Here is a 27,529-nt window from a genome sequence, read left to right as displayed (position 1 = left end):
CTTACTGGTGAACGGTGCTTCGTCCATGCTTCCGGTCAACCCGCGGCTCACCCACGCTTTCCTCTCCAGTGGGGCCAGGGACCTCAAGAAACACAAAAAGCACACACCAGGACAACTCTTCATACAAGTTATGTACAGATAAGTACCACAGCGGTTACTCACGCTTTGTTGCCAATAACCTCTGTTCACTGCGCTCTTGATGGCTCTGTGTCCACTCTTTCTCACTGAAACTCCACAATATTCCTTCGTCAGCTGATTGTCTCTTCCTCTCTTCCCCAGGAGAGCGATCCGACCAGCGTGGTCCGTCTGCAAAGCAGCAACACAGCGTACACAAAGTATACCACCAGCACCCGGTGTAGTGTCCCTTTAATTTCCACAGCCCCGTCCTTTTCGCCTCTTCTGGCAGCCGCACTCTTCCCTTACACCATAAGTGAATCGCGGGTCAACGGCGTCCTTTCGGCTCCTCCAGGGACGGGGCGTGTGATTGCGTTGCCTAAGGCATAAAGGGACTCCCACCCGAAAACAACGCTCCTCTTTGTGCTTCCTTGGCCCTTTTTATGTGGCTTGCCTTCACCCTCACCTCCAATCACAGGTTGCTCCATTTAATTTGCCACACCTGCTGCTCATTCCCTTGTAATCAGCGTTGGCAGGGAAACCAGGAAGCAAAACTGATTAAGAATCGGGCCCGGGCGGAAACCATCTCCAGGCGGAACCTTTCTCCGCCACTTTTGGTTCCGCCCAAGTATAGTCACCCGGTGACATACGGGCATGAGGTGAAGGGACCGTTGTCACTTATAAGAGAATTGTGGGAAGGGGACACGATGACTCGAGACAAACCGAATGTAATTGATTATGTGTTAGCCATGAGACAAAAATTGCAACGAATGACTGAACTGGCTACCACCCATTTGAGCGAAGCGCAGAAAAGGCAAAAGACGTGGTATGATAGAAAGACTGAGAGGCGATCCTTTGAACCAGGTCAAAAGGTTCTCGTAATGCTTCCTACGTGTGAAAACAAACTTTTGGGTAAATGGAGGGGACCCTATGATGTGATAAAAAGGATAGGCGCCACCTCATATGAGATCGCTATCCCGGGACAAGCACGCTCGCATAGGGTGTTACATGTTAATCTTTTGAAAAGGTGGTACCCGCAAAAGGAGAGTGCAGTGGCTAATTTAATCAGATTGGTGGAGAGTGAAGAAGAGATCGAAGAGCAATATTTGCCTGAGAGTCAAACATTGCCTTCTGTTGATTTAAGTCACCTTTCTGATGAGCAGCGAATTCAAGTTCAGCGGTTGTGCGATCCAAATCTATTTAAAAATCAGCCAGGACATACCACGCTTAAAAAGCATAAAATTGTGCTAAAAGAAGGTGCATGCCCAAAACGAATGAGCTATCGTATACCTGAGCGACTGATGACTGCGTTTGAGGATGAGGTAGAATTGATGCAGAAAATGCGCATCATAGAGCCATCGAACAGCGAATGGTGTAATCCGGTGGTATTGGTGCCGAAGAAAGATAATAGTCTGAGATTTTGCATTGATTTTCGCTATTTGAATTCTGTATCGAAATTTGATTCATATCCCTTGCCTCGTATTGAGGACTTGACTGAAAAACTTGGTAAAGCTACCTTTATTAGTACTATCGATCTAAGTAAAGGCTATTGGCAAGTTCCATTAGATCCAGATTCGCGAGAGTTCACAGCCTTTCGTACCCCGAAAGGACTGATGCATTTCCGGGTGCTACCTTTCGGTTTGCACGGGGCTCCGGCAACGTTTCAACGATTAATGGATTCTGTGTTAAATGGTGTAGGGGAATTTGCCGCCGCTTACTTAGACGATGTTGTAATATTTAGTACATCATGGGAAGATCACCTTCAACATCTTAAGGTAGTTTTTCAGCGAATCAAAGATGCTGGATTAACTATTAACCCCGCAAAATGCGCGTTGGTTAAAAGGGAGACGGAGTACTTGGGCTATGTGTTAGGAAGAGGGGAGATTAAACCTCAAATACAGAAATTAAGGGCTATTCAATCTTGTCCGCTACCAGCCACAAAAAAACAAATAAGATCATTTCTAGGCTTAGTTGGCTGGTATCGGAAATTTATTCCCCATTTTTCTACCATAGCAGCCCCGTTGACAGACCTTATCAAAAAGGTAAAGCCCAACCAAGTACAATGGACAGCACCTGCCGAAGAGGCTTTTACGCAGTTAAAAGCTGCGTTGAGTACTGAACCAGTTCTGCGCAGCCCGGATTTTGGGAAACCTTTTATTTTACAGACAGATGCGTCTGAATTAGGTTTAGGGGCTGTTTTATTGCAGGAACAAAATGGAATAAGGCATCCAGTACTTTATCTAAGTCGGAAATTGTTTCCTCGTGAGACAAGGTATTCGGTAGTGGAGAAAGAGTGTTTAGCGTTGAAATGGGCGCTGGATTCCTTAAAATATTATTTGCTTGGCCGAGATTTCCTGATTGAGTCAGACCATAAAGCATTGAAATGGTTACATGAGATGAAGGACACAAATTCTCGACTGACACGATGGTTTTTGTCTATTCAACCCTTTCGCTTTATAGTAAAGTACTGTCCAGGGTCTGAAAATAAAGCGGCTGATTTTCTTTCTCGCTCCCCGTGCGAGAATATTTAGGTGGGGGGAAATGTGATGGCTAAGGCCACACTATTCAGTTTATTTTTGTTTTTCTTTGATAATTGTTTTATTTTGTAGAGTGTTTTGTGTTGGCATTAATTAGTTTTATTTAAAATGATGCTGTGTTTTTATTAGGTTTATTGTGACCCTTAATACTTATAAATTGTTTAATTCTCTTGCTAGAGTGCACGCTAGTAAATGAAGAAAATAATAAGTTGAGATTTGGGTCTTATTTTCATGTTTATTTCATATATTTATTTTTATTTATTTTTGGGTTGTGCCACGGGTCATGACTGCAGCGTGAGTCGGAGGTCGGTAATTTAAAAGGTTTTCTTTTAATGTTTGAGTTGTAGTTTTTCAATAATTTGTATTTCTTTTTATAAATAATTATATTCCTTTATTTTTATTTTCATTTGATGAATTTGCTGTTGATATTTTCTTAGTTTTTGGAATTTTGTGTTCAACCTAATTCCAGAATGGTTTGGTCCGCCAATTAGTGAATGCATAAGCTGTCGATCATTGGGAAATTGTTGGGTGAGATCCTGGAAGAGCAATGCACCCAGGGTCTAAGTGTGGCTAGATTTCCCTGTTTCCCGAATTTATGGGAGTCTTTTTGATAAAAGAAAGATTAATAAATTGAAGTCCAAACGACATTGATGATAAGCAGTGGCTCCTGTGGTTTTTGGGCGAGAATCCTTACAGCGTGAAAATGCCACTAGTTCAGCAGTTTCTGAAATACTCAGACCACCCCATCTGGCACCAACAACCATGCCACATTCAAAGTCACTTAAATCACCTTTCTTCCCCATTCTGACACTCGGTTTGAACTGCAGCAGATCGTCGTGACCATGTCTACATGCCTAAATGCGTGGAGTTACTGCCATGTGATTGGCTGATTAGAAATTTGCGTTAAACGTGAAGTTGGATGGTGTACCTAATAAAGTGGCCGGTGAGTATATATGAAATCGGAATTTATATTTATATGAAATTGCAGTCAGCAGTGTTTGAAAGCACAATGCTGAAATCAATTGTGTTTTGAATGTGTGGTTGACAGTTTTGCCAGCAGTGTGTTAGCATTTGAACAAAGTGCTGTAAATCCACAGTGTTGTGCAGGTTGTGTTTAAAGTCATGGGATAAGTGTTTAGAGTTTTGAAAACTGTGTTCAAGCAATGAAAAATGAACTAGAGTTTGGTCCACATGAACTGCTGCTGTGCAGACTGTAGTTAGAGTTTTGCACATGTGACTCCAGTTGTGCCCACTGTCGTTTAGCAATCGAAAAAAAATTTAACATTGTAATACAAATGTGTATAAACTCACAAATTGTTAGAGACAACTCACCTCTCACCTCTTGCTTTTGAAACACATAGAGAAGCTACGGTAGCCGCCACAGGACAAGCATGTCATCGTTAGAGACAACTTAGTAAAAAAGTTTGTCCGTTAAGGGCTTTTGTAGAAACATGGCTGCACAAAATGGCGACTTCTATGTAAGGGGACCCTCTGTGTATGTAGCGTCGATAAAACGTCTCAATCTACGGCAATAAACACATAACGGTTCATTATGAAATGTCTTTATACACCCCCTGATAATTTAGTTTTGTATATTATTTTGCATTTCTGTCAAGAGATCCTTCTAAAAATTACACACTGCACCTTTAACAAATAAACTGATATTTTCTGACGTGATCTGGTGTCTGGGGCTGGATCGTTTTTTATTTTGTCTGTGGTGTGGAGACTTGATCCAACATGCCTTAGTTTAAAAACACCTTGTTATGTGGTGTGATGACACTATAGGAACAAAACCTATACGTTTTTTATTATGTTTGTGGGCTCTCACAGTTTAAAAATCTGATCAGATTCAAACAAACTTTTGCTGTGGCCCTAGCTTAAAGGCAGAGTGCATGATTTCTGAAAAACACTTTGGAAAAGGGAGTCGGGCCGAGTACCAAAACACACATGAATATAATATTTCATTTAAACAAAGGTCAAGTAAAACTGTTATAGTTGAAATGATAGCGTTTGAAGATAATGAAAAGTCCTCAAGACCTCCTGTACAGAGTGTGCGTAATGGCGCAGTCACATTTACTTTACTATACAGAACCGTATCCATATACACACACACAAGCGAAACGTCTTCGCATTGAATAAGAACACACAATCTTATAAATAATAATGAGACACCTACGGTGAAAACCAAGCCCACCGGGGGGAACGATCCAACTTTTGTGTCTTTTAACATTAATTTTTGGGGGTTGACACCTTATAAAACTTATTTATTTTATTTTTTTGGCTTGTTAGTTGTAAACCCTGTCACACAGCAGCTTTTAGGCATTATTCTGGTTTTTGTTATAAGCCTGAAATTACAAGAATGCAGCCTCACGCAAAACAAAGTCAATGGAAACGGATGAATTGTTTTCCCCGGTTGGCGTGGTTTTCAGGTTATGACGCGTTGAGCTCTGTCTTAGCCCATGAAATAAAAGAAATAAAGAAGTCAACCCTTTATGATACATTATGGATCTTTCAGCACTGTTTTAGTTACAGTGAACCCCAAAAATACTGAACACTTAGTAGCTGGACATTTAAGTTACAGATAAAATTGTACTTTGTAGTTCTGCTAAATGTACTCTTTGTGTTGTCTCTCTCAAACTGTATATTCTATTCCCGTATCCTACCACAGTCCTTAACCCCAACCGTCACAAAAACCTGTTGGCAGTCTTTAATCTATGAAAAACTACCATTTAGTGTGTGGTTTTTTTTTTGACTGTTTAGTTTATGGCGACACAGGAAGGAAACCATGTTTATAGCATAATAAACATGTCATTATACATTATTCATGTCCCTGTAAACAACATATACCAACCCACAGCTCTCAGATCTCAGTTTATAAAGGCCATTACTGTGAGATGTTGCCATGGTTACATTGAAGGACTGTATTTGCTATGTTGAAACACTTTCAAATTCAGAGAACTTTTCTTCTCTAAACCAACTTAAGGGGACACGTCAACCTAACCGATGATATTTGTCCACCACTGCTCTTTAATCTGTCTGACTGTGTGTTTGTTTGTCACAGTACATTTGAACACTGACTAACACAAACACACACAGTGAATGTAAATGATGCACCATTTTGAATAAATGCACCATTTTGAGTAAAATCTGTATAATTCACTTGCCTGGCTAACACCAGAGCAGTCTCATAGAGAAAGAGACGTGGTCTTGGAACCATATGCTCATTTTCCCGTATTTCAGTCGTGGTTTACGAATGCCCAGAGCCGTTTATTGGACGCTACGAATGTCGATCAAATGCGTCTGTACGTAGCTCATAGCCAATCGGTGTGTCGCATAGATGTTGTCATCGTCTTGCTGCCTTCTCCCCGATCTGTGATTGGTTCCCTATTTCAGGGGGAAATTTGGGCCATGGTTTCCATGCTAGACTTGCAGCGTGAATAAATTTGTGCGCAAGGCAGCATGGGGAAACCCAGGCTAATAATTCACCTGAATCGTGTGTGCTTTTGTATTTGTAGATTAAAGTCAACATGTAAGCTCTCTTCTTAGTATTAGTAAGATGCCTAACTAGTTTACATTTTAAGGCACCATAGGTGTTTAAAGGCCACTATGCAGTAGATAACTATAAAGACTAAGGATCGATCAATAATAAAGTTCAGCACAGAGCCGTACACCTGCACAGATAGAATCCACAAATATAAAAAACAACAGCAGACAGACTGATCAAAGAGTCATGTGGGTTTGAAAGTTCACAGCAGTGTGAGAAATATTCACTACAAGGGGTTAAATGAATGCACAATGTGAATGTTTTATGAATCAGACACACACACACACACACACACACACACACACACACACACACACACACACACACACACACACACACACACACACACACACGAAATAAGTGGTAAAATCAGGGCCTTAAAATGTTTTGAAGTGGACTTTTCACTGTTTCGACGTTGCTTGGCAGATTTTAAATTGGATCTGGACCTGTGGGAGTTTGGTTAGGTTGCTGTCAGAGGATTTGCTTGAAATCAAACACTGTCTGTCACTGTGTGTCTCACTGTGTGTCTCTCTGTGTGGAGTGATTATTATATTGATTATAAGATTGTTAAGCTGGTGAATTATGATTTTATAGGCGATTTGATCCCAACATGCAGCCCTGTTGAAAAATAAACATACAGGAGCCACATAAAGTATCGGCAGATAACTTACACAGATGATAATAGTTTGTAGTGGCATGTCTTGTGTCTGTAACAACATAAACAAACGGCTTTCGTGGAACAAACATAACTTCCAGTAATCTTCCACAAAGAATCAATAACAACAAGTACTTTTTAGAGTAGTTAAAAATAAACAAGTAGATGACATTAGTTCAAATCATTGGTCCCATTTTTTCTGTGTTTTTGATACTTTGATTGTGTTTACAGTGTGCAATATAACATGTGTTCATGTTTCACGTGTAAAAAACGCTGTATTTTCCACACAATTTACTTATCTCTATAGCGCTGTTTTCACTGTCCTCAAAATGGTCTGATGTCTTTCTTGTTCTATGAAGTCCCTCCTTCAGAAATACGTATCAAGTTCTGATTGTGTAGTTTGTTTAGTGTGCTGTGATTCGATAGCAGCTTAGCTTGTTAGTTTGTTAGGGCGGAGTTTAGTCCAAAAACTGTTCTAGTGACATCATTAAAGCAGGAAGGAGAGGGCTGTAGTCCAAACCGTCTGATCGCTGTAGGCTTTGAAAGGCGAATTCTGTTAAAGAAAATATATCGCCTGGCAGTGAACTATTATTTATGCTATTATAGCAACTTTACAAACTAACTAGGGTTTAAAAAATGGGATCAGAAAAAATTTGACCTTTAAATTACAGCTAACGTTACTGTGTTAAATGTGTCTTATATAATCTATACAATCTTAACTACAGATCGGCTGCCAAACCTCCCTTCACATATCACTGTTTCATGATTGCAGTCAGGAAACAAAAACATTTGATATTTTTCACAAGGTATTTGTTCCAGAGTTCAGTTTAGCCACTAACCAGACCATTAAACAGAGACCGGAAGTTCAGTCCAGACGCGTTACCATGACAATGCATGTGTGTCCGATGAAACGGCCTATATATGATTATTTTACAATGTACGAGAAGTGTTCAGATATATCTTCATCAGGAGAACAGACACTTTCAGATGATTTATTTTGCAGTTATCTCGCTCTGATGTTGCTCTCATTGCTGTAGATTGCAGTCATGCAAACTCACAATGGCATAGACATAAAATCCGCTTATTTCCTAGATTTTCTGCTCTGAATCAATGTGTGTGCATCTTTGTCTAATATTTGTGTGTGTGTGTGTGTGTGTGTGTGTGTGTGTGTGTGTGTGTGTGTGTGTGTGTGTGTGTGTGTGTGTGTGTGTGTGTGTGTGTGTGTGTGTGTGTGTGTGTGTGTGTGTGTGAGTGTGTGTGTTTTGAACGATCAATCCATCTTGTTACATTCCAGCTAAATATGTATTACTTGCATCTAGGGGTTACATAATAAAGGAAATAGATGTTCAATTAATAAACATTAAAAAAGGACCAACTCCTGAACAAACTGCAGGATACGGGTCTGGCAGTGTCTTAAATACTGCTCATCAAATTCAGGACGGGTGTAAATCTGTAGCTGGCAATCTAAAGAAAAATAGAGAAAATAACAGAACAAACCCAAAAACAGAAACCGTAACAATCTTTACAGATGTAAATAGCACATTTGTTCAAACACAGCAAATACAAATACAGCAATGAAGGCAAAACCTAACTCTCAGTTTGAAGATAATTCAATTCTCTTACAGTCCATGACAAACACACTCAGAAAATGTGTTGGATGACTCTAAAGGCTAACATGCTTTCATAATGATATGTTTGTTATTTGTATAATTGCTGAATTACTTTGACCTTGAAATGACTTCAAATCATCATTCATGAAACTTTTGAATGAATTTGATATTAAGCTGATCAGAGATGAGGGTTTGTCTTGTATCACATCTGAATTAGCTCACTACAATCAGTCCCAATCCCAGTTCAGTTCAGATGTCTTTGTCTCTTTAAAGGGACTTTGATTTATGTGCGTGTGTGAGGATTTTTGGCAGGCTGATCTACTCTCTGTGACCTTGTCGGTCCACTAATTCTCGGTGGAGTCACTGGTGTGCATATTATGTTCATCAGTGTATGTGAGCGGCTTTGCATTAGATGAAGGCTCAGGACTCTCAGCCGATCGGTTAGATCGCATCCTGACCAATACATGCTCATTATGGCCTTTAAAGAGAGAAAAGATGATCATTAATAATACAAACCTGCCTCCTGGAACCCCTCAGCACTCTCTGAGCAAACTGAGTCATCAATAAGTGTGATTTTCACACCTTGTACCGACTGTTTTGGGGTCATCTGTGGAGGTTTGTTTAGCTCAAAGTCTTTAGGGGTGTCAGACAGGCTGCGAACACCCACTGATTTGTCACCTGGTTATAGAGCAAAACAGTGACCCACTTTTGAAGTGACCTTGGCTACTAAAGTATTTTCTTCATTTATTTTTTTAAAAGTATAAGTCACTCTGCATTTTACGCACCCCAGTGAATAGTGAACACACACACACACACACATCTGGAGCAGTGGGCAGCTATCCCAATGCCTGAGGAGCAATTGGGGTTAAGGTGTCTTGCTAAATATATAAAGGACAAGATTGAAAACAAGAGGAGACAGAGCCTTTGACGTCGCTGCACCAATACTGTGGAACAGCCTCCCTGTTTTTATCAGAACTGCTTCCACATTACATGACTTTATACCACGGGTCTGTTGAATGCTTTATTCTGATTGGTTGAGAAATGTTCCACAGTTGATTGTTATTCGATAAATGCACATGTAATACTCATGTAAAGGGGTGATATCAAAAGATATGAAATGAGTACCACACAGAACACGAGGCTTCTTCACCATAACTTTACCATGAATGAAGCATCACGTGATAGCTCCCTCTACATGACAAGAGGTCATTAAAATTCTGTTGAGTAACTGGGATTCGAGCTCAAGCTGATGGTTTTTAGCACATCTCTCCTGTTTCTGGGACATATCTACACCCTCAGATCACACCCTGTCCATTGGGGGCAACCCGCTCCTGTTTAATGGGGCTCCTGACTGAGGTCTGGCACTTTTACAGCCTGTTGAGAAGTACTCGCTGCTGCCACAGACGTAGCAATGAGTGCAAAGTTCCTCCGTTGAAACATTGTCTGGCTCGTGAAGGACGAGGCTGGTGAAACTGCTGAGGGTATTGTTGTGATACTGCTTGGGATAATACTGGGGGGCTGTCACACTTAAAGGCTGAGTTATATAATTAACTGACACGGGAGGGTGCTGAGGGAAAGGATACACAGGTGAGTGTTGGTAGTTGGTCTGATTCTCTTGAGCTCGGGTCCATCCTGACATCTCTTGGAAGCTCTGAGAAGAATCTTGATGTAGTGGGAAAGCTGTTGTTGCTGCACTACTGAAAAATCCAGCATAAGCTGCATCAAACCATATTGATATAAAATGGTATATTCAGTGTCTGTAATGGAGTCAGACAGGGAAGTATTCTGTGAAACTTGAGCATCAGAGTCCATGATAGCGCATATTAGCCACTAAATGCTACATAGTCTGTAGGTTGTCCTCTACAAAATGAGTCCATTTACAGCGTTTTCTTTGGTTGTATGCATGAAAAATCCCTTGCTATTTATTGTATATGCAAAACAAAGTACTTCATATGAAAACTGTTTTTTACTCCTCTGACTTGAACGGTACTTCTCGCTCCCTCTTCAACATAAACAATGTTTTTTTCTGGCGCTTACCACCACCTACTGTTAACAACCAGAACTGTCTCCAGTCTGATAGACCACAAAAAGCTTGAGAAATCCACTGTCAAAGACAGGGTTTAGAACACAGCACAAAAAAGGACAATTTGGCGTTTCATCATATGAACAACATAAATAATATTATTTGTCACAAACAGATTAAATACAAAGAGGGTATTATTCCTCCCTTCAGTTGGAGTAAAATAACTTTTGCAGGCATCCGTATAGAGACAAATTTCCCTTTTCCTCTAAAAGCTCACATTTGCTGGAATCAAACAAAATGGTCTGCAGGTTGCTGGAGCACCCAGGGCCAGATTTATAGACTTTCAAATAAATAAAATAATAATAATCAAAAAGCGCCTTTTTTGTGTTTATTAGAGGACTGACAACACATACAACCATGTTTAGCACATTTAACAGTGTTTTATGTCATTTCAAAGGGTTTCCTGTGAAATGATACCAAATTTGTGTATGCATAACTCTGCATGCCAGTATGGGAAGCTTTTGAAAATAGTCTCAGTGCTTAACTGGTTAGCAGACACTTTTATCCAAAGCAACTTACAAGTGAGGAAAACAAAGGACGCAATCACATGAAGAAAAGGGCAGCAGTGCATAACTACTCTGAATCTTGTCTCGGTTAACCTAACACAGTACATGAAGCAGGAGTATATTGAAGAGTTGTTGTTTTTTAAAGGAAAGAGTAAAGAATAGACTAGGAGAAAAGGTGCTAGCAGGGTCAGACGTGTTTTATTCAGTGGGTTTTTGAAGGTTGCTAACAACTCTGCTGCTCTGGGGATCATTGCACCACTGGGAACGCTCCAGGACAACGTGCCATTTGATAGTTGTTTAAAAAAAATGCAACATAGAGGCCTTGAACCAAAACAATTTGCTATGACACAGCATTATAAAGCAACAAAGGTAATACTGCAAGAATGTGTATTATTTGTGACAATCTGATGATTTAGATGACATATTAAACCCAATTCTCTCAAGATCCCATAACCTTAATGTATCTGGATCTCTTACTGAAATCTTTACTTTTCTGGGATATCTAGTTATTTTAGTTAAAAAAAAGTTTAAAAAAAAACAATAATAAAAAACAATAATAACTTTTTATTAAAAACAATAATTTAAATGTGCCCGATAAATAACAGTAGGGCAGTAATTACTACATATCATACTGAGAATTATCACTTTATTTTTGCACAACTGTTATAAGAATTTGTAAGGAAATTGAAAAAATATTATTTGCATTACAGTCTGTAAATGGTGTCAGAATGAAGGAAACATGATGTCTTACTTGTTGAGGTGTTAAATACATGACTGTGATGTGTTCTTGATGGGTCATTAGATAGTCTGTAGTGTCAGTTTTTAGCCCAACTCTTCCACTTTTCTTTTGGGCTCTTTGATGTCCTCAGGCTCTGTAATCAATAGCTCATTTTCACAAAACAAAGTCTGTCTCCCAGTATTAATAAACTCACAGATTGAATCCTTCTCCTCCAGCTGTCAGTCAAATAGACCCTAACTCTCTCTCTCTCTCTCTCTCTCTCTCTCTCTCTCTCTCTCTCTCTCTCTCTCTCTCTCTCTCTCTCTCTCTCTCTCCATATATCTGTTTGTGTGTGTCTCTGTGTGTACCTGGTAATCCCTTTAGTGGGGGACCACATTAATATCAGTTATTTCTTTGACCCTGTGGGGACAAGTCTATAAATCATACAGAACAGAATAATGGGACCCAACGCATGTTTGTCCTCTGTTTCAGACCTTTCCACATTTTATGGCAACAGGGCAAGTAATACTTTTTATGGCAGATTTTATGTTTTCTTGATAATCATCAATTGTTTTTTTTTTCAACATGAGAGTGTAGATTTAAAATTTAGCAGTATTACAATAAAATGTACAATAATTCTGACCCATTCAAAACACAACTTTTATTTGATGTCCTTTGTAGATGACAGCAGGACTTTGCTCTTTTGTTCGTTTCATTTTCTATGAAAGATGCTGAGCAGTTTTTGAATAAAAGAATTTGTAACAGTTTACAATAAAGTTGCATTTGTTAACATTACTGAATGCATTAACAATTAGCAATATAGTTTATTAGCCTACCATTTATTAATCTATGTTAATACAATTGTTCATTTTATGAATTGTGCATTAACTAATGTTAACAAATACAACCTTGTTGTAAAGTGTTACCAAAATAATTAAAAGAAAGCCACACCCAGATGAAAGAATTAGGAAATATGGTTTAATCCATTTGCATCAAATGCTGAACATACAAAGCAGGAGATTTGTGATTAATGTTCCTGTGTGTCTCCAAGAAGTCTAATAGTTTCATCAAATATCATCTCGAATCAAATTTGATTTATATAGTGCTTTTTAACAATTCTGTCTTTGTTTCAGATCAGCTTTAAATGTAAGGTAACCACATAAAATTGAATAATTATTAGTATATATAGTATACAACACATGGTATTGCAAATTTTATTTTCCTCATGGTTTAATAATTGATTAAAACAGCATGTACTTTAATTTCACTAAAATACGTTTAGTCAATTATACGACGAATTACGGGTGCCATATTAAACTAGACATGCCTTTCCATCTTACAATGAAATAGAAGAAATAATGAAATAATAGCAGGAGTTTTACAACATCAACATTTTGCAGCAATGCGGCTCTCCTGATTTTGCGGTTGGTGTCATCACACTCTAAATGTCCTTTTTTGTATTGATGTTGAATTATTTGTACTGTGAGCTGTTTCTATTTCACACAACAAAAATAATTACATTTAGATTTCATCCCTACATTTAATAAATGCCCTTTTCCAGTAATGAACAGTTCATATTTGTGGATTCTGCCTATAAACATTTTCATGTAAATGCGTTTATTGGTATTTCAGTTGCATCTATTTCATTTGCGATAAAAATACATCAACGCGACCTCTGCGGTGTCCGACTTCAAAGCTCCTCGATCCTCCCTCACTCACTGCATTCAATTTCAGGCGAGGCGAGCTGAGCTGCATCTCAAACAAACAAGCGGAACTCCAGCAGCACACACAAACCCTGCAGTCACGCAATGTGCTCGATTCATTGGTTGAACCCTAATCCTTGCTCAGCGATTGGCTACTTTTGATGTCAGTCATCGGCTGCCCTCTGACGTAACAGACACAAGCTGAGCTTCAGTCAGTGCAGCTCGTAAACTGTGCGTGTTTAAGGTAAGTTTAATTTATCATTTCGGTGCTTAGTTTTTAAATGAGTCGAACGGTTCTTTCCGCTAGGCAACATTAAGATTTCATGTGCATGACGACGAGTAAAGATGAGTCCGCGTGTTCAATTCATTCACATCAATTTTCCGCCGCCTTTTCGAGTTTTTGTTGTTTGGTAACGTTACAAACTAGGGTTGTTGCATTCCACGATTATCCAGTTATCGCTACTAATTAAGATTCCGATTCTGCGTTATAACATGGCTATAACCTTATATGTCGGCGTGGTGCGAGTGTGTAAGTTAAGTCGTTTGGCCTTTGTTTTTAATTTCCCTCACGAAAATTAACCATGGCTTTACTACAGTATAAAACGCGGTTAATGAAGTAAAATCATGGTAACCACAAAATAATAATGGTTTTCTAAGACAGTAGTATGATTTTGCTAATAGTAATCAATTCACAAAAAACATGGTTCCTACACTTCTACCACAATAAAAACATGGTTAATTTTCATAAGGGTTGTGTTCATGTCGGTATATGTGCACAAATCTCGTTTTTTGATTGTGCGTTCCAATTAATAATCAAACTGCATTTGGTTTGTTTTGATTTAGGCCTTCATAATAAAAAAATGCAGCTAAGTATCACAATAAAAAACAATTAAAAATGATAACATAATAATATACATCACAAATTTTGACAATTTTTTTGTCATCTCGTTTTAGAACCAAAGTCTTCATTTGCTCAACAACAGCATAAACTTACATCCTGTGTCCTCAAAAACTCAAAAGTAAAAGAATGGTGTTTACTAATCCAAAATGTAAAAGTGAGAGTGAAGTTTTAGGGGTGGGGATAGAAGAAATAATTAGCATAGCGTAAAAAAACAACATCTCAGGAAAGTCCCACATGTTGTGTTTTCATGTTTTATGATAACATCCCATAGACGTAATGACTTTAATACTGTACAAACTGTATCCCCTAACCCAACTCTAAGCCTAACCCTCACAGAAAAGTTTATGTGACTGTATATGGGATTGTGTATGGGACTAATGGGACCATTCTTCAGAATCATGACCGTCTTTAAAAACTAAAAGACCATGATTAACATTTTTCCAAAATCGTGCAGCTCTAGTCCAGGGAACTACACTAACCTTTTCCACTGGTGGCACTTGCGCTACCAACTTTTTCAGTTACTGGCGCAAAATATGATTTGGTCGCACATATTTTTTTCAAGTTATATTAAAGGAATAGTCTACTCATCTTCAACACTAAAATATGTTATTACCCCAACCAAGAACCGTTGATGCATCCCTCTGTCATCTGTGTGTGTGCGCGTAAGCGCTGGAGCGCGCTGCGACACTTCGATGGCGTTTGGCTTGGCCCCATTCACTCAATGGCACCATCCAGAGACAAAGCCAGAAGCGACCAAACACATCAACGTTTCTCCCATCCAAGACGAGCAGCCACACGAGCAAGTTTGGTGGTACCAAACAAAACGTAGCGCTTTTCTAAGCGGATTCAAAAGAGGAACTATATTTTATGGCACTTTTGGGAGTACTTGGACTCGGCGCAGTAACACCCTCCCTCTCCCATTATGAGAGTGAGAAGGGGAGCGGACTTTTCAGGCGAGTTCAAGTACTCCCAAAAGTGCTATTACGCCATAACGCTAACCCTGTTGAATATGTAGGGGGGGAAATCGGTGCTTAACACTCTCCGCACTAGGGCTGTAACGAACAAGGCCGAGAGCGATATTGCTTTTATACAACAGTTCGACGGCACACGTTTGAAAAACGAAAACTAGAAAACAACAACGGAGTTATTTTAAAAGCCTCTTTGTTTGAGAACTACTTCTTCCGCCACGGATTTGAGGGCGGCCAGAATGACAGGTAAAACTTTCGGCTGCTTTGAATCTCATAACAACTCAATGGACGGATAGGCGTTTCTTTATATTAACATTTCTTGGTCACAAAGTGTAGTTTTAAGATTCGTTCAGTAGAGAATATATATTTATTATATTTAAATCTACAGTCGATTAGTAAAGATAGCGTCTGTTTGAACGTTTGCTTAGTGAGATTCGGTACGAATGAGAACCAAAGCATGAGCGGATGTCAGTGTTCACTCGCCCCGCTGACCACCGCCCTCTCTGGGCTACACCTCTGACAGGGATTTATTGCTCTGATATTCGCCTTGTTTGTTTTTGATGGTCAAACTGAGATCAAATCAGCAGTATTTGGTGTCATGATCAAACTATTACTTGTGTTCTTATTCATATTTAGTGTCTTTTGTGTTGTTATTGTTTTGGCGCGAGGTAAAAGTTAATAAAACTATACTTATATAATGTTACTATTGGTTTCCCGCGATACGAGCACTCGATTATTATTAAATTGGGGGAAGCAGTCATAGCAGTGTTTTATCATGAATAAAGCACACCTATTGACCAATCAGAATCAAGGATTGAAACTAACCATTTTATAATGCTCAATATTTATTTTTATTTTGTTTTCAGCATGTCCAAGATCTTGGCACAACAGCTGCTTCATGAATAATATGAGAATGGTACGTTCATCTTGTTTGCTGTTTTAACGTTTGCAGCATATCAAATCTGTGCTAGAGGGTTTTTGCTATAATATTGAGAAATTGGTTGTCATTTTTGTTTTTAGCAGGATATTGAAGACGCTAGCTTTGATGAGGAAGACTATGGACTTTACTCTAATGAAAGCTCTGAAGAATTCACCGATGACTTTATCTTAGGCTATGAACCAACAAATGATGATCGTGTTTCCATTGACACCCAACATCCACGGGATTGTAAGATCACGCCAGCTGTTTCAGAGTCTTCTATGAGGCCTGTGTCAAAGCCTACATACTGTTCAACCATTGACAAATCCAGATCCGCTCAAGACCTCAAACGTGACAATGTACCTATAACTGATGATGATGATAGCTTAGACAATACTGAGATGCTTCACAGTCTAAAAAAAACACGCGCAGAGTCTTCGGACATTGACATTGTACCAAACCCCAAAGACACTTTCTCCACCAAAAAAAATTACTGTTATGTGTGCAAGAAACCTCAGTCTAAAATTGCCCGTCACCTTAAAAAGCATCAAAGCAGCGAGCCAGAAATTGCTGCCGCATATCTGCTTCCCAAACACTCCAAAGACAGAAAGCGTTTACTCGAGAAGCTCAGAAACAAAGGCAACTATGAACATAATCAAAAGGTTATGGCGAATAAGAGCGGACCGCTGAAGGTTAGGAGAAGACCAGTAAGATCAGAGATAAAGCTGAGCGCCAAGACATACGTGCATTGTATATACTGTAAAGGCCTGTTTGTTCGCAAAGATCTGTGGCGTCACACGAGGAGATGCCCTTCAAAATCCTCCTCCGAGTCGAAAGCGACCGGTAGGGCCAAAGTCTTAGTTTTGGCCGATATCACAGAGTCGACGTTCTCTCAAGCGATTTCTCCTGAGGTGTGGAAGATCTTGGCCAAAATGAAGAACGATGACGTTTCATCTGTAGTCCGAAATGATTTCCTCATACTGCAATTGAGTCAGTGTCTTTACAACAAACACAGAAGCGATCCAGCAAAATCTGAATGCATCGGACAGCAGGCTCGAGAAATGGGTAGACTTTTGTTAAACATGAGAAGAAAATTCTCCATATTTAATTTTGAAGAAGCTGTGAGACCAAGCAATTTTTTGAAAGTCATCGAGGCCATAAAGGAGGTTGCCGGTGGCTACTATGAAGACAGCCACTCGGGTAAGACCTCACGTCTCGCAACGAAGCTAGGACATTCGCTTATCAATATCGCCGACATTATTCTATGCCGGGCCATCGCGACAGAGGACGACGCTTTGAGAAAAGCGGCCGAGCGGTTCAAAAGACTTTGCTCGAATGAATGGGAACAACATATCTGCCGTGCTCCTCATGCTGTTTCGAGCAAGTCAAAGTTCAACAAACCATCTACAACATCATTCATACGTGATGTACAGCTTCTCCACCAGTACCTAGAGAGGAGATCAGCCGATGCTTTCGAAAACCTGAAAAACCTCCAGTCCTCGCAGACGTATGCAGAACTCGCCAAAGTGACGCTTGCTCGAGTCGTAATCTTTAACAGTGATCGAGCGGGAGATGTCTCCAAAATGACACTTGAGTGTTTCAAAAAAAGACTTCATGAGGACATCGCTCTCTCAGGTCTCTCGACCTTTGAGCAAAAAATGTCCAAGCGTTTCAGCCGAGTGGAAATAACGGGCAAGAAAGGAAGAAAAGTTTCCGCTTTATTAAACCCTGAACTCGTCAATGCAATCGAGCTTATCGTGGATAAGAGACATGCATGTGAAGTGGACGAGGACAATCCCTTTGTGTTTGGAAGACCGATATCCTCGTCCTTCAGTGTCTTCAAGGGACAGGACTGCCTTGGGATTTTTGCAAGTCAGTGTGGTGCACAGAACCCTAAATATTTGGGGTCTCCGCAGCTCCGTAAGCAGGTGGCAACGATCTCAGTGATTCTTAATCTTAGGGATAATGAGCTGTATCAACTCGCCAATATTTTGGGCCTTGACATTCAGGTCCATAGAGAGTTTTTTTGGTTGCCAGATGCAACTGTTGAACTTGCAAAACTCTCAAAGCTGCTTCTAGCAATGAAGGAAGGAACGTTTGCAACTTTCCAAGGGAAATCTCTTGAAGAAATTCAAATTGAAGGCATGTACATCATTTTTATTAATATTGAAGTTACAATAACACTTCTTTTAAAATATTGGTAATACAAATATTGAAGCAAAAAAAAATCTGCATCAATACAACTTTCATGAAGTAAAGTCACTAAAAGTCTTTCTTCCGCTGGATAAAAAGTCCCTGATCGACTGTGAACGGTAACTGAATCTTTGACATGTGTTTACATCGCTGTGTGCAGTAATACACAGAATCACTGAGTACAGCAGCGGTCATAGATGTGTTAGATTATAAATAAACCACAACTTTTGACTTAATGCAGTTTACAGTTTTTATAAAATCTTGTAAAGAACAGATAGCCAATGAATAGATTCTTCTTTCATGAGGATGTGGTCCTGATGAAACTCACAGCAGACCTGTCATAGGTAGTACTAGAGAAACCATTGAAGAAAGCTTTTAAAATATCACTCGTAGAAAAGAATTTTCTTTTCTACGAGTGATATTTTAAAAGTTATCTTCAACCTCACCTAACCTGTCTTTACATAAAGCTACTACAAGAACTTTATGTATATGCTGACTTTGTGCATGTGTGTGTCAAATATGTTTTTCTACAGCTGAAATTGATGTGGAATTAGGTGAGGAAGAGACAAGTGATGATGATGATGATGAAGAAGAGTCAGAACCTGTCATTGGATTAAGGGGTATGTACATTATGTGTTTAATTCAACTTTCTGCAGTAGACTTAAAGATGCTTTTTTGACTGTCAGTGTAATTTTTATAACTGTGATTTGTTCAGTCACAATGTTTTGATGCTGTTCTGCTTCGTGTAAAGACAGATATAGATATAATTAGGGCTGCAGCTATCGATTCTTTTTGTAATCGATTAATCTAGCACTGAATCGATCGATTAATCGAGTAATCGGATAAAAACGTTGTGTGTGTTTTTAAACAACCAAAACAAATAGTGCATAACGAAAATGACGTGGCTGTAAAATGTTCAAGCATTTGGCTTTTATTTCTAAAAAAAAAAAAACAGAGGTATTTGGCCCCAAAAAATAAGCCTATTTATTTCAAATTTTACCCATTTAGTGTTTTTAAGTGCCAGTGCCAACAATTAAGCACTTTAATTTATTAATATGCACAACAGGTTTCATGCTGTAATCTAGCCCTGACATCAAAGTAAATATCTGGTTTATGTACATTTCTACACCTGCAGCATTTACCATTAGGCTGCTAACATATAATATATAATTTCTGGGGTGAGCATATTTGCTATGGTAACAACCTGTGTGTATGCGCGCACGTGCACTTGTGTTTGTGCGTGTGCACGCGTTCTGTGCGTGAGGAAGAGTGACACCCCACTCAGACGTTCAGTTGCTTCATTGCATTTTGGTACTGCAGAAATACATACATTCATTTTCAATAGAACGCTGCATTTGGTTTGCATCACTTGCATTGCGGTGCATTTTAGGTTAAGAATCCGTTCGAAAAATCACAACATCATGTCCCGCTGTATACAGTGAATGCATGCAGCTGAAATTATTGTTGCGTGGCTACATAAAAGTTTAAGCATATTTGATGCATCGCGCGATCGGTCTCTCGCGTGAGAGAGAATAATTTCCTTATGCTAAACTCCAATAAGACAGAGATTATTATTATTGAACAAAATATGTCAGATTACAAGTTGCCCATATATGATTGCACTGTGGTGCCGTTTTTTGGTACACACACCTGTAAAGTGCACGCGTGTGTGTGTGAAGGGGTTCTTTTTTAATCTGTCCTGCAATTCTGAACGTGAATACGTTTACTACTTAAAAACATCAAAGCTAAACATCATATCTAGTCAAACCGCATAACGACATCGCTACAAATACAGTATGGGATTAAAATCAGCGGAAGCTATGTTACCTTGTTTCATCGACGCTTGTTCAGATGCTGAATGTAATGATCCCAAACTTTAGACATTCTCTCTCTGCCGTTTATGGACATATTCGCTCCCCCATCGCGCCAACTAAATTCAAAATGTACCACACGCTATGATGTGCTTCCTGAACATTGAACAACGGTCCGTGTGAATCAGATCTCGGCACGTGTAGTGGGCGTCATAGGAATTTAACGAGGCTTCGAGGCAGAATTTTTGCCTCAAGGAATTTTTTGAATCGATGAATCGTTTCACCCCCAAAATATAATATACAATTATAGATATAAAAAGCCCATGACACACAGATTATTAAAATTTGTAAGATATTCAAAATAGTAAATATATCTAAAGATAGTAAAATATCCCAAAACCACTAATCCAGTGTTATATGTTTTGTCCAGCTCATTACTAATAATATCTCTAATGTTTTCCACTACTTGTAAATTATGAGAAAAACAGTGACACGGGGCAGTGCAGTCACCTGTCAATGACATTGATATACATGTTATCCTTTGTTACCGCCTTTATTAACGTAGAAACCACATAACAACAGTGTCGTGGACAAATTCGGAAGTAATAGCGTCTGTTGGGTCACTCGCTTGGGTTATTTTACACGTAAGACTCTAATATATCACATAATGTAGGAGCCTATTTTGCTTTAGATTCAGCCTTTTAATATTTTTGTTAGGTCACGTTCTTCCTGATCCTATTTTTTAAACCCTAGTTAGTGTGTACTATAATAGCATAAATAATACCTGTAATTGTAAAATGATAAAGCTAAAGGTTCAGTGCTAGGCCATATATTTTCTTTAACAGAATTCTCCTTTCAAAGCCTACAGCGAATGGTCGGTTTGGACTACAGTCCTCTACTTCTTGCTTTAATGAAGTCAATAGAACAGGTTTTTGACTAAACTCCGCCAACAGGAATACGTCTGTCACCAGCTAAGCTACTATTGAATTACAACAAACTACACAATCTGAACTCGATACGTATTTCTTAACGAGGGACTTCATATAAAAAGGAAGAAATCAGCCGTTTTTAGGGCAGTGAAAACAGCGCTATACAGATAAGTACATTGTGTTAAAAATACAGCGTTTTTTACATGTGAAACATGAACACATATTGCAGACAGTAAACACAATCAAAGCTTCAAAAACACAGAAAGAATGGGAGCTTTAACATGTAAACTTAATTTATGTATATCATTTAGAACATTTAGACAAATATTCTGTATGTTTACATTGAAAATATATAATGCGTTAAAATTGTGTACTGTCTCTTTAAGGGCGGTTTCACATTTGGTGCTATTGCCTGGTCCGAACCCGAGTTCGATTGCTCCCCCATGGACTGTGTTCACACATAATTTTTGCATATGAACCGCGGTACACTTGCATCATCAAACTGCAGCCGGCGCGTACTCATGTTGCTTGGCAACCGCAGTAAACGAGAAGACGACAAGCGTGATTGACGAACTGCAAGCAGGGAGATGATTTCTGAATGCCTCCGGGACAGCCCGTTGTCGTCAAAATGACTTTAGTATGTTTGCGGCAGACAGACGCAAGTGCGTTTCTCTGTTATTTCTTTGAAAACAAAACCAAAGGTTTAAAAAAATAAGAACAAAAGTCAAGCAAGCATTCTATGGATTTTGTTGTCTAGGTAAGTGCACACACGCACGCACACACACACACACACACACACACACACACAGCTGTTATCAGTGAGGACATTCCACATGATGCGTAATTAACAGCGGTTCACTTCCGCGATTTGGTACAATTGCGCTCACATCAGCAGCGAACCGTTCTGGAGTTCACATGAAACGGACCCCAGACCACCCTTTTTAAGCGGACTCGAGTTCGTTTTGCGGGTGCGCACCCGAGTTCGGAAGACAGCGTTCACATCATACAAATGTACCAAACTCTGACGCCAATCGAACCCGGGTGCGCACCAAAAGTGCTAATGTGAAAACGTTCTAAGAATTTGGAGACTGTAAAGATGGCGGCGGGTAGTGCCCTCTTTGGAATACAGCTGAGTCGCACAGTTCTATTTACCGCTTTCGTTATATTTAAGATCATATATTGTTTGTATATTTTTTGTTATATTAAAGGATATTTAATCAGAAAGTTGTGTTCGTCCACACATTCGTCAGAATGTTGGCAGAGAAGGTGGAGTAGATTTAATTTGATTTTTGTTTTATAGGGAAAAGAAAAATGCCCCCGGATGAGGCTGAAAGCTCCACAGGTTTGTGTTTTTTTACTGTATGTATGTGTGGAAATGTGAACCTCTTCATGCTGATCAGCACACAGAAGCAAACTCGTCTCTGGTGCCCTAACCTGTTGAGATTTCAGATGGTCAGATTGGTTGTGTTTTTTCTCTCAGAATAATAAAGAGAAATGAGAGGAAGTCCGTGTATAAAGACCTTTCTTTGGAGCTGTAAGCACAGAGAGTGTTGGAGTTTTGTTTTTAGGTTTTTTGTTTTCTGAAGAGCTGAGCTGTTTGTAAAAACCATTTAGTTTACTGATAAATGAATGATAATCTTATCCATGTTTTTGCAATAATCTTATGCAGTGATTTTTCTAAAAGAAAGACATTGTGGCAGCATTTAGTTAATATGACAGTGTAAAAAGTGTGACTTAGTTTTTTCAGCTTTCAAATGCATTTGCTGCTAGCCGACAAGAAGTTGAGGCATTTTCATCAGGAAACTCTAATGGTTATTGCGAGAAAATGTTTATAAAGTAAATTTGATCTTTTTTTTATTTATAGAGGCTAAATCAAGGAGAATCGTAAAAAGGCCATGGAGCGCAAATGAAGTGAATGCTGTCATGAAGCATTTTCATAGCCACATTTCCAAGGGAGCCCTCGCAACAAAGGCCGAGTGCGAACATTGTAAGCGTGCGGAGGACCCTTTTCTAAGAGAACGAACGGTACAAAACATAAGAGATTTTGTACGGAACCGAGGATTAATGTTGAAAAAGCAAAGTTCATGGCAAGATCAGTGTCTTCTTCCATTTGATCTGGGCCAAATTTGAGTTTTTGTTGTTGTTGTTGCCCCAGTGAATCCGCAAGCTGGTTAAGGAATGTTTTTTTTTCTTCATTATGCTTTCAATGACTTTGTTAAAGCATTGCTTTTATACCAATTTACAAAATACATTTTTTTTAACACATTTCAGAAGTTTGGTGTTATTTCCACTGTTACTGTGATGGGAAAAAATAAAATTTTTCAGTCAAAATCACATACCCTATAAACCAGGGGTGGGCATATCACGTCTGGGAGGGCCACTGTCATACAAAGTTAAGCTTTAACCCTAATCAAAGACAGCTGATCAAAGATAAACCAGTTCGGGAGATCCCAACCTTGGGTGATCTACCATTGTAAAAAACGTAACACCAACTGAGACCACGAGCGACCCCTCGGCCAATCAATAATTATCAGTGACATCAGTGGCGGGCGTTCAGAGTATTACATTAGTCTGTTACTGTTTACATTTTCATTTCAACACTTTAAAACAATACATAAAGAGTCAATAAATATGTCTGTGTGCAACACTATTGAAGTATAATGGAAAGGCACAGTTTATCGATAAATGAGTCAAGGATGTTTAAAGATTGAACAAATACACGACTGTTGGAACAAAAGTGGCTTTTCTCTTTTGTATTCTGCACATTGGGCAATGAAGACGTCGTCTTGAGGGGAGTCACGCAAAAACTGTTTATTATTTTACAATTTTTTGCCACCATTTAACATGACTCTTTAATCTGTTCATAAATCTGGAAGCTATAGAGAGAACCCATCTCTATGAAGTGATATGAAATCATTATCAACAGTTACCCTGAATCATATAACCGGTCATGAGTAGCACAGGTATATTTCTATCAATAGCCAACATTTCATTGTATGGGTCAAAATTCTAAATATTTTTGATGAAAAAAACTTCCTGTAAATATACCGAAATATCATTAGTTATGTCTTGCTAACTTTAAAGGCGATATTCTCAATATTTGGATTCCAGATTTTCCAAAAATAGTTGCATCTTGGTCAAATATTGCCCTATCCTAACCAGTCCTATCCAATACATCAATGGAAAGATGATTTATTCAGCTGATGTATAAATCTACATTTCAAAAATGTTCCCTTATGTATCAGGGTCTCATATGACTATCATATTCATTAAAATTCAAGTCCTTTTTCAATTGGAGAAACCCTAAAGCCAGTGAAAAAATAAAGTAATATAGACGGTAAATGCAGTCGTGACATTCCTTACGCTGCCTTCTCCTATGAATCTCATTTTAATCACAGTAAAATCTAAATACAGTTTCCAACAAAAGTATTGTTTAGTGTAAAATGTGGAAGATTAACATTGATTCATGAAGTAATGCGGCATTTCCTCACAAAAGTGTTTTTTCAAGCTTACTGAAGCCTCTCCTCTATTGACTTTCATTCAAAGAAAGCTTCTGGTCTGTTTCAGCAGTAACAACATAAACACGCTGCTTTTGTGGTCATTATCTGAATTGCTATTGAGTTCTTTTTAAAAGTTAAAGCTACAAACCGTTTGCCTTTCCACCTCTGTTTGAAAATTCCCAAGTTATTTGCGCTCGACCTGGTTTTGCCACGTAGGAGATGTACTAAAGACAACATTATTGTAAAAAAAAAAAAACGTAATGTCCGTGTTTTGCAGCAATGACAGCAGCACATCTCTCTGCCATAGTGTTAATATATTTCCTCAGATCATCATCAGTAATGATATTTGTCATTTATTAGTTGGTTTGGGTTGAAGTCTGGACTTTAAGGGGGCCAGTAAGGAAAATGACCTGAATTAAATGTAAATGCTATATGCAGAGTACAGCAGGGGTGTCCAAACCTAGTCCTGCAGAGTTTAGCAGAAACGTCCCTCAACACACCTGCCTGGAAGTTTTAAGTCTGCCTAGGAGGACCTTGATGGTCTGGATGAGATGTGTTTGATTAGGGTTGGGGCAAAACTCTGCAGAGAAACCCCAATCCCCAATCAGAAGTTATTATTCCGTCAAAGATCATCACTCTTGGATGTTACGTTAAAGATAATGGGATTAATGTCTTGTCACATCGTGTGGACGATAAACACTTGGAAAGAGGAATATAAACACTCGTTTTTTTCAGGACCTATTATCTCTTATCAGAACGCGAAAACACCGTGGAACTGCAGGTAAGCACCGCAGCTTTTAAATGTGGACATTGATCATTTATTTTATCTAGACATGACTATTAAAACATGTTATGAGATATCGCCACTGATATATTTATAAGCAGCATGCAAAAACATCTCTCTGACACTTATAAAAAACAGTTTTATATAGTACTGACAAGAACAAAGTCTAATAATAATAATCGAGTGCTCGTATCGTGTTAAGAGTAAATGGGAAACCAATAGTAACATTATATAAGTATAGTTTTATTAACTTTTACCTCGCGTCAAAACAATAACAACCCAAAAGACCCTAAATATGAATAAAAAAACAAGTAATAGTTTTATCATGACACCAAATACTGCTGATTTGATCTCATTTTGACCATCAAAAACAAACAAGGCGAATATCAGAGCCAGGGAATCCCTGTCAGAAATGTAGCCCAGAGAGGGCGGTGGTCAGCGGGGCGAGTGAACACTGATGTCCGCTCATGCTTTGGTTCTCATTCGTACCGAATCTCACTAAGCAAACGTTCAAACAGGCGCTATCTTTACTAATCGACTGCAGATTTAAATATAATCTTAAAACTACACTTTGTGACCAAGAAACGTTAATATAAAGAAACGCCTATCCGTCCATTGAGTTATAAGATTCAAAGCAGCCGAAAGTGTTTCCTGTCATTCTGGCCGCCCTCAAATCCGTGGCAGAAGTAGTAGTTCTCAAACAAAGAGGCTTTTAAAATAACTCCGTTGTTGTTTTCTAGTTTTCGTTTTTTAAACGTGTGCTTTCGAACTGTTGTATAAAAGCAATATTGCTCGAGTAGGAGTGTGATATAGCTCTATATCATCACGGCTGTGATTGCCTCCTACGGCCTCGTGCCTCTGGCCTAATCACAGCCGTGATGATATAGAGCTATATCACACTCCTACTCGAGCAATATTGCTTAAATATGATCTCACGATGACCACGGCTCAAATGAAACCCTTCAGATCAGTTATTCAAACATTTAAAGGCGGAGTCCACGATGTTTGAAAGCCAATGTTGATATTTGAAATCACCTAAACAAACACGCCCCTACCCCAATAGAATCTGGACCTTCTGTTGATAGACCCGCCCCTATACGCAACCCGGCAAGGATGTCGGTTAGTAGACACGCTCCTTACTGCTGATTGGCTATAAGTGTGTTAGTAGTCGGCCCGTCTCCTTTTGCAAAGCGTTTTTCAAATATCGTGGACTCCGCCTTTAATCATTTCTATTCAATACACAGAGATGTTGCCATCCCAGTTTGTGTGTTTTCAGGTTTACTGACTGTTGTAGCACACTTGATCATTACAAAATTATTTGGAAATCAATGTTGTTTACTCTCGCCATAAACGCATAGCCACAGAAGCTGACATGGCATTTAAAAGAAAAGTGTCCTCATATGCACATTTGGAATGGACGCTTTAAATATAAAGAATCACAATATTATAATGTGTCATGAAATGATATTTCTAGATTATAGTATGCATGATGGCACGAGGCAGTGTGAGGACGAATGCACGCTCTGATTAATGTACTGTATACCCTGTTAAGGACAGAATTATTGGCATCTGTGATTTCTGCTCTGTCTGGAGTCCTCACGCTTCAGTACGTTGGTTCGTATGAGCCATCTGCTCTCTTATAGACTTCTGCGGCTCCGAGTCTTTGAAAAAGCAACCGCATTTTCAGAACGCTGACCCAACAACGCAGCTGTTGTTTAACACTAACAAATGCAACGGCCTCATTCAGCGCTCACATGAAATTACAGCTTGTGTTCTGCAGACGACGAAGTGCTCGTGAATATAAAGGCCAGCTATCAACACAACTCTTACATGACAGGACACACAAACGCTTCTCTTCAATGTGAAAAACTGCTTTAAATGGCTATAATTATCTGCTATGAACAGACAGCCAGCAGCACATCTGAAGAAACGAGAGAGAGCTAAAGCACTGATGTTTAGGATGTATTTCATGTATGTGTTCTGTAATAAGAAACATTTCATTATGATACTTTGACCGCACGCTTATATCTGATAATAACATCTGTCTCGGGTGA

The 27,529-nt window shown here is 39.0% G+C and overlaps 1 protein-coding gene across 2 annotated transcripts; it reads left to right on the top strand.

The window, feature by feature from the left end:
* The first annotated feature begins 13,611 nt into the window (after positions 1-13,611).
* Positions 13,612-23,464, top strand: LOC129443291 (uncharacterized). Of its 2 annotated transcripts, none has more exons than XM_055203791.2 (6): positions 13,612-13,714; positions 16,206-16,255; positions 16,360-18,400; positions 18,985-19,071; positions 22,492-22,533; positions 23,056-23,464. In XM_055203791.2, exons 2-6 carry the CDS (start codon positions 16,238-16,240, stop codon positions 23,319-23,321), a joined length of 2,454 nt encoding a protein of 817 aa, XP_055059766.2. In that variant the 5' UTR covers positions 13,612-13,714; positions 16,206-16,237; the 3' UTR covers positions 23,322-23,464. The 2 variants fall into 2 exon arrangements, with proteins under 2 accessions (XP_055059766.2, XP_055059767.2); XM_055203792.2 differs by having other exon boundaries at positions 13,615-13,714; positions 16,363-18,400.
* Positions 23,465-27,529: the final 4,065 nt, after the last annotated feature.

The sequence above is a fragment of the Misgurnus anguillicaudatus genome, chromosome 2, assembly GCF_027580225.2.
Source record: "Misgurnus anguillicaudatus chromosome 2, ASM2758022v2, whole genome shotgun sequence".
Taxonomy (NCBI): Eukaryota; Metazoa; Chordata; class Actinopteri; order Cypriniformes; family Cobitidae; genus Misgurnus; species Misgurnus anguillicaudatus.
The sequence above is the reverse complement of the archived record's forward strand: the minus strand, read 5'-3'. Positions and strand labels throughout refer to the sequence as shown.